The following is an 8,435-nucleotide window of genomic DNA, read 5'->3' as shown; positions in this document are numbered from 1 at the left end:
TTCTCTTATCAACTTTACCTTTATTGATCAATCCAGAGTGTGACTTGTCATCCTCCCACATGGATGAACCAAACCCTTTTCCTGCCAGCAGCAGCCTTACTCAGGTTTCCACAGAATTACCAGCCGGGGCCCCAAGGCTGGACTTTGCTGCAGCGGTTGTGATGAAGATGAGCTGAAGAGTTGAACTTCAGGCAAAAGATTATTAGAGGTAATGAAACTTCTGTAACTGTAACCCAGAACCTCTCCCAGTTCTTTATGTCTTCTGCACATAGATATATTGAGGTCTCCCTTCAAAACGTCCATCTACTGACCCCTTTCACCACATGACCAGCTGCACTGAATGATCATTCAGTGAACTCTGGAGGCTGAGCAGGTATGGCAAGCCATGAAGACCATAAAAGCCCCTAGATCCTGACATATATGCATGGATGCAAACGTCCCTGTGTATAGTATGCTTTGTGCAGGAGTCTGCGTTTCCTTTTAGTTTTGTTTTGACAGTTTCTATATCAATACTTTGGATGCAGTGCGTTGAAGCAAACAATCTAAGAAGAAAGTGACAAGCTGCAAATTAGGTAAGCAGCTATGGTGAATGCAGACCCTAATACTAAATCTAGGTTTTGATTCCTGTTTGGACCAGGACTGATACGAGGATGAGCCCTCATGTGGCAGTGACAGGTGTGTGGTTTTGTACAACCAGCTGTCAGGAACTGGTGGTGTTGGACCCAAAATGCCTCCTGCACCAGGCTTGGTGGCAGAACCTTAAACATTTCTCAAATAAACTGAATCCTGAGCAAAACTCTGGAGAAGCTGACAAAGCAGATGACCTGACAATGACAAACTGAAAACCAGACACTCAAACACACTGAGGACCTGGAGTGACTGACAGTAGACTAATCAGAACAGAACATGACCAACAATGTCACTGAAACACTAAAGTAGAGTGGACAACCATCACAGTACCCCTCTCCAAAAGGAAACATTCCAGATAATCTTTCAAACTACAACATTTGGACGGAGAAGACCTTATGGAACAAAAGAGCAAAAACAGAAAAAGTTTGACTCAGACAAATTCTAAAGTATTTTCATACATTCTAAAGTATTTTCATACATTCTTGTCAAAAGAACTGTGAGACTGATGGCGAGGTTTCACGTTTTCCCGACTATATTTCTTCTCGTCAGCAGAGGGTTGACGTTGGTGCTTCCCTGCAGCCTAATGGAAGCTGGTTCTGTAGAGAAGACGGTTTGGTTTCTCCTTTTGGGAGGCTGCAGATTGAAACACTGGATTGAGTAACAAACACAAAGTTGATGAGAACATATCTGGGAAATTATCAACCTGAGTTGTGTAGTGATTCCACAGAAGAAGGTGGAGTAGTGATGAACACTTGGGGTTGGGTCCACCTGCTGACCCCTTTTACTACATGACAGTCCATATGTGTGAATGACTGAGAGGCTGTTATCCAGTATGAAAATCATTTTGTCTTCAAAAACTGCTCCATCCATGAGTTCCAGGCACCTGTAAGAATCTTTAAAGGTCACTTTCAGGACATGATGAAGCCACTGAAGCTTCAGAGTCCACAGTCATCACATTCATGAGGAAACAAGCATTAAAGTGCAACAATCAATGACAGCTGATTGTTTCCTTTTTCTGAAGAACCTCACACGCTGAAGCTGTTTAAACATGTTGAAAGTTTCATCATCAGAAGCATCTGCTGCGCGTCACAGAACATGCCCACAACACTGCCTTTAAAAGAGCGAAGCCTCTGTGAGGAGCTGTATCTGCAGAGCAGTTCTTCAGAGGACGTTCTTGGTTTGATGCTCAGAGGTGAGACCTGCTTTTTGAAAACCTGAAACATAGCAACAGAAGTGTCTTATTGATCTGCTTCTGGTTTGGTTCTTGAAGCCTGTCAGGAATCTTTTGCTGAAAGACAAAATGACCGTGGAGTACCAAGTGACCGTTTCTACCGAGGACGTGGCCTTTGCTGGGACCATAGATGACGTGTACATCACCCTGGTGGGCCAGGATGGCAGCAGTGAACAAGTGAAGCTGGATAAAAGCAAGTCTGCCTTCCATAAAGGAGATGTAAGTAGAAAGCATTGGTTTGTGTGTTTAAGAGCGCCCCCTGTTGCTGCACTGCTGTCAAAGTCTGCAGCAGAGGTTGTGTTTCTGCAGGAGGCAGAACAAAGGAAGATCTGAGATGGTGATGAATGAGTTTTCTCTCAAATCCAGGAGTCCACGTTCACTGTGACCTGCTCTGAAGACCTGGGACAGCTGCTGGAGATCCAGCTTGAAAAATGGGGATGGATCATCATCAAAGACAGTTGGCTCCCTGCAAAGGTGGAGGTGGAGTCTCCTGATGGAAAAGTCTATAGTTTTCCCATCTACCACTGGTTAACAGACAGCAAGAAGCACTTCTTCAGGGAGGGGGCAGGTCTGTTCCTCTCACATGCACTTTGCTGTCCACATTCTGTCCTCCAGAATGATCTGACCTGCTTCTGGGCTTTTCCTCTCTCCTCTCAGCTGTGCTGGACTTCCAGGAGACGAATCCTCAGATGATCAAGACGAGGAAGAATGAGCTGAAGAATCAGAAGAATCTCTACAGGTCAGAGTTCAGATCTTTAAAGATGTTCTTTATGGTGATGCTCCATCATGATCTCAGCTCTGATGAAAGGAGCCACAGCTCCTCCCTCTGTTCACTGCATAGAAATACACTGAGCAGCTGATCAATCAGATCAGGGTTTTAGATGAAGCCATCTTTGTTGTTGGATGTGTCCAGGTCCCTCTGGGATCAGGACTGCTCACAGCTGGCTGACCTTCCTCTGCTCTCTACTGTTCTGTTCTGCTCAGGTGGGCCGTTTACAAAGAGGGAATACCACTCTGCATGGAGGCAGATACCCTGAAGTCTCTGCCCCCGGATGACCGCTACCCCTACACAAGAGAACTGGAGTTTAACTTCACAGCAGTGGCAGCGTAGGTGTCTGCTTCCTGATGGTGTGACATGTCAGAGTGACTTTGAGCTCAGGAAGTGACTGTAATGTTCTCACCCTGCAGGCTGGGAAAGCTGGGTTTGGAGGCGTGGTCTAATTGTATAGACAAGTGGAACAGCATGAGGGACATTGAACAGCTGTACGAGTGTCATGTGACCTCCATGTCAGGTACTCTCATTGATTCTTACAGAAAAAGAAATCCTTCCAAATACCATCAAAAATGTTACAGAGATGAACAGTGTAGTTTTTATGCAGATGGAGAGAATATTTGTGACAGAAAGACGCTCTTTCCAGAAACCACAGCTCTAGAGGGTCACTGTGGTGGACTGAGCAGTAGAAGGCAAGGACAGCAAACAATTTAATCAAAAATATTGAAATTCATTTTTCAAAAAGTGTAAATGGGCAAAAATGGGCCCTTAAAAGAGGTCAAAGCAACAAAGTTAACTCAAGCGTTTAAATGTAACAGAGGACAACTGAACAAACAAACCAACACAATTTAACTGATCTACCTAATTGCAAACACAAGGGAACATATATAGTGGCTGATCAAACCAACTAGACACACAAGGGGGAACTTAAAAAGACTAAGACAAAATACAGAGAACAAACTAAACTAAAGTCCATCCTATAGTAAATTAACATACACAAATAAATGAAAATAAAGATCATCAAAATAGAAACTACAGTAAAGAAACACAGAAAGAGTTCCTTGTCCACTGGGTGATGGTTCAGTCCAATTAGCTGCCTGCTGAACATAAGGCCTCTGCTGACTGGCATGCATTGTTGTGTCAGGCCTGACTTGATTGTTCCAGCAGCAGATGGCAGCAGCAGCAAGAATGGTCCCCTCAGCACTGGTAACTCAAAGCATAACATCAAATTAATAAAGCAAATTATAATAAAGTCAACTGAAACATGTTAATAAATTTCATGATCAAATGTGTGTTATTTTTGAAAAAGAAATCTAAAAGTATATGCAAACAAATAAAGTGAACAGATATATGTAGGGTGTGGTGCAGGAGGTTACTGCCCTGATGGTGTGGCAGCATAGGCAGCCATCACAGTCACACTTCAATACAGATCATTTCTAGTAACAAAAATCTGGTCAAAAAAGATGAATCCCTCCTTGAAACTGTTTGGAACTAGATAGGTAGGATACAGTTGATAAAAGTTGATACCCTTGATAAAAAGCTTGACAAATTTACAAAAAGAAAACTTCTGACATATATCCTTCAGCGTGGCAAATCCTACGTAATTTCTAAAACAAAAAAACAAACAAAAAACTTATTAAACATATTTTCTGTATTTCCGTTGTTTGACGGGTTTTAAAACCTGAAATGTCTTTGCAGTGACTAACACTGTGTTCATAAAAGAGGACTTGTAGCTACAGAGCCTGTCCTGATCACATTAGAGGATTGTTTTCACCCAAAATAAGACAATATTCTATTTTTTAAAGATTTCACTAAATTTTAACAGGATGGTTTTTGGAGAACGCCTTTTAAAAACAGATTTGTTTTGTCAGATTACGCCATGAAGCACTGGAGGGAGGACGCCTTCTTTGGCTACCAGTTTCTAAATGGAGTGAACCCGATGATGATCCAACGCTGTAAAACTCTCCCATCAAAGTTTCCTGTCCCCTTGGACATGAACGTCAGCAAGTCTCAGCTCACTCTGCGGACTGAAATGATGGTAACAAGCTCCTGACACGCAGCAGACAGATTCTTCTCTGGTTTCCACATGAACGTGGTGCTAAAATCAACCCCTGAGGGTAACAGCGTCATCTTTCTCCCCATTCACAACAGAAAGGAAACATCTTTCTGTGCGACTACAACATTCTGGATGGGGTGGAAACAAACACCATCAATGGGAGGAAGCAGTTTCTAGCAGCTCCGTTGGTCCTGCTCCACAAGAATGAAGATGATGAGATGATGCCCATTGCCATTCAGGTGAGTAGAAGCTTCAGGAAGGTTTCCTCAGAAAAAGACATTTGTATTATTTCAACAAAAAGCTACAAGAACATGGCAGTTGGAGAAGAAGGAAGACTGGAGTCAGACATCTTTGTTGTTCTCTGACAGGACCAGGAGTCAGATCCTCCATGGATTTAATCATCACATGACACTTGTTGATTTCTCTGCAGCTAAAACAGGAACCAGGAGAGGACAACCCCATCTTCTTCCCCACGGATTCAGAGTATGACTGGCTGTTGGCAAAGACGTATGTGAAGAGCGCAGACTCCAACCTGCATGAGCTCAACTATCACCTGCTGCGCACTCACCTGCTGGCTGAGGTGTTTGCGGTTTCTCTGCAGCGCAACCTTCCCAGAGTTCACCCTGTTTACAAGGTACCTGAAGCTGATCCGTCACCATGTTGATGTACTCTTTCTGGATCTTCATAACTTTTCCTGTCTCCATTTCAGCTCCTCATCCATCACACACGCTACACCCTGCAGATCAATGTCTTGGCTCGAAACTCGCTTATCTCAGAGAGTGGAACTATTACCCTGGTGAGTGAACTTCAGAAGATTTCTTCAGCATTTGTGGGTCATCTGAAGTCTCTAACTTTGCTTTAATTGCCTGTTTAGTACACAGCATCTGGTGGAAAGGGCATGCTGACCCTCTTGGACAGGAGTGTCTCCTCCATGAGCTACAGATCCCTCTGCATACCTGATGACATCATTGATCGCGGCCTGGAAGATGTGCCCAACTTCTACTACAGGGACGATGGGCTGAAGCTGTGGAACATCATGCAAAGGTTGGTAGTTTCCATAACTAATGAAACATTTAGAAGCTGGGTTTAACATAAATAATGTTTAGAATCCCTTCAGGGCTGAAGTGACAAAAGAGAAAGTGCAGAATTCTGTTACTGCTGGGTCATTTTCTCGATGGGAAAATAGATTATGAGTTTGTAAAAGTTTGAATCATTAATTTATCCAATCATTCAACAACTTCCAAGACATGTTGGATTATATGGAAAGCCAAGAAGGTTCTAGAATGGATTAATTATCCAAAACCGGCAGAAACCACACCCACCACCAAGAAATAAATCACTAACTAACCTATAGGACAGGGGTGTCAAACTCATTTTCACCGAGGGCCACATCAGTATAACGGCTGTCTTCAAAGGGCCAGATATAACTTATACATGTAACTAAATGTAATGAAAAATAAACATAACTACTCCCTAATGTTAAATAACTGATTTTTTATTTACTATAACTTTTTAAAGTGACAATTACAGTTGCATAGAAAACATAGGTTTGCTTGTTTCTCTAGCATAAATCCTTTAGATATGAATAAATACACACAATTTTTATTCTAAGAAATTTAAAAGTATTATACATAAAATGACAAGGCGGGCCACATTTGGCCCGTGGGCCTTGAGTTTGACACATGCTGTAGGAGAAGCGGCAAACCTCATGAAGAGGCATTACGATTGGGATTAGAAAATTCAAATAATGACAAAACACAATATACTGGACTCAAACTTCAGGTGGAAATGCATGTTGTTGACAGTTTGTGTTCTTCTCCAAGGTTTGTTCACGGCATCCTCAGCTTCTACTACAAGACCGACTGCATGGTCCAGAATGATGCTGAGCTGCAGAACTGGATCCAGGAGATCTTTGAAAATGGCTTTCTGAGATGCAATGAGACTGGTGGGTGGATCTTACGAAGTTGGAGATAAATACATTCCATCAGTTAATGGTTGATCTGATCTTAACCGCTGTAAGTGAAAACGTTTTCCCTCCTAATCCTCAGGAATCCCACAGAAGTTCACCACTGTGGCTGAGCTGGTCAAGTTTGTTACCATGGTGATGTTCACCTGCTCTGCACAGCATGCCGCTGTTAACACTGGACAGGTGAGTCTTCATCATTCAAAAGAGATCCTGGTTTCTATGTGTGAGAGATTTCTTGAAAATAAGGAGGAAATCTTAGACTGAAATCATCAGAGCTTTACTTTCTTATGAAGTTTACCTGATAGCCATTTGAACCCTCAGAAACCTGTTGGTTTCCACAAATGGAAATTTCTTCAATTAGGACTTAGAAACTAAAGTTGCCTCTTTTCTTTTTCATAGGTCTTTGCACATCCACACATTCCTAATATTAAGAACATAGATAACCATATTGATTTGATATGATTTATTGATTTATTTCAAGCATTGTAGTCAAAGCAATAAAGAATTTACACATTTTTATCAAACTCATTACAGAAATATTGAAATGCATAGATTAAAAAGACAGAAAAACAAACAAACAAAAAAGTCACTTAAATCACATTTGCTTAATTAAATACACTGATCATTAACTAAATTCAAGTAGAGCTTGATTTATTGCTTGAAAAGGAGTCAAAAGAAGCAAATTTATTTAACCCTTGTGCTGTCCTATGACCCCACCCTTACATTGGCGTGTTCTCCCTACCATAAATGCTAAAACAATAAACTAATTCAACTATGATCTAAGTTTCTTGCATCTTTTTGTCTAGTTTGTTGATTAATTAATGTTTTGAATATTTGTTCTTTGTACCACAATATCACCATGAGAAACCTCAATATGACTTCACAGTAAAGAAAACAGTTCTTTGTGTTTATTTTGGGTAAAGATAGAGAGAGTTTATAAGCCGGATCTTCTTGTTCGCTAAATATCCAAAATCATGGAAGTCTGTGGAGCCCAGAATCACTGTTCTCACTGTTGTCGAGTGGAGGGCCTTAGTTTATTAATGATAATCTCATATAATATAATCAGCTGCTTTAAATGTGGGTACTATTCTTTCCAGTCATTGATAGATAAATGATGACTGAACAACCAAGAGACGTGCATTGGGTAAGACTTAATGAGCTTGTCTTACAAAAAGGAGTTCCTCTACTCTGGATAAGAGTAGCAACTTTGAGGTCTGTTATCCAAAAATAATCCAAAGAGAGAGAGTGAAGCAAACTAGAGCAAATGCACGCAACAAATTCTCTAAGGCAGACAAAACACTTAAGGTAGAAAGGGATCACTTGCTCCCTTTCTACTTCTCTGACCAGACACAATTAACATATTTTAATGTACTGGTATAATCATTTTGATTTACGATTAACCCTTGAGCTATCTTAGATGACCCACCCTTACTTTGACGTGTTCTCCCTACCATGACAGAGGTGGATAAAGGTGGAAAGATTTCATATAGACTATGGACACCAGTGAAGATCACAAATCATTGAAGAAAAAAATTTCAGAGCACTGTCTAGTGGGTCTAGATGACCCCACTCCCAATGTTAAAGTGCCTAGGATAGCACAAGGATTACATCAAGTGATAGGCATACCTAACCAGGAGGTGGCCTCAGGGTAGACTTAGGACACACAGGAGTGATTCTGTCTCTGCTGGATGAAATATCGGATTTCAACAGGATCAGAATTCCTTTTATTGTCATTGTTGCACAAGAAGCTTGTGACACAACGAAAGTCTCTGTGCTCTCC

At 41.4% G+C, this 8,435-nt stretch overlaps 1 protein-coding gene across 1 annotated transcript; it reads left to right on the top strand.

Moving 5' to 3' along the window:
- The first annotated feature begins 1,699 nt into the window (after nt 1–1,699).
- LOC111947934 (polyunsaturated fatty acid lipoxygenase ALOX8-like) lies at nt 1,700–7,209 on the top strand. Its single transcript, XM_023958804.2, has 14 exons — nt 1,700–1,822; nt 1,901–2,080; nt 2,228–2,429; nt 2,519–2,600; nt 2,846–2,968; nt 3,050–3,153; nt 4,505–4,671; nt 4,785–4,928; nt 5,120–5,323; nt 5,399–5,485; nt 5,564–5,733; nt 6,513–6,634; nt 6,738–6,838; nt 7,055–7,209. The coding sequence occupies exons 2-14, from the start codon at nt 1,931–1,933 to the stop codon at nt 7,115–7,117; spliced, it is 1,719 nt and encodes a 572-aa protein (XP_023814572.1). The 5' UTR covers nt 1,700–1,822; nt 1,901–1,930; the 3' UTR covers nt 7,118–7,209.
- Nucleotides 7,210–8,435: the final 1,226 nt, after the last annotated feature.

This window comes from Oryzias latipes, chromosome 9 (assembly GCF_053564925.1).
Source record: "Oryzias latipes strain Hd-rR chromosome 9, Olatipes_Hd-rR_3.1".
Classification (NCBI taxonomy): domain Eukaryota; kingdom Metazoa; phylum Chordata; class Actinopteri; order Beloniformes; family Adrianichthyidae; genus Oryzias; species Oryzias latipes.
The sequence above is the reverse complement of the archived record's forward strand: the minus strand, read 5'-3'. Positions and strand labels throughout refer to the sequence as shown.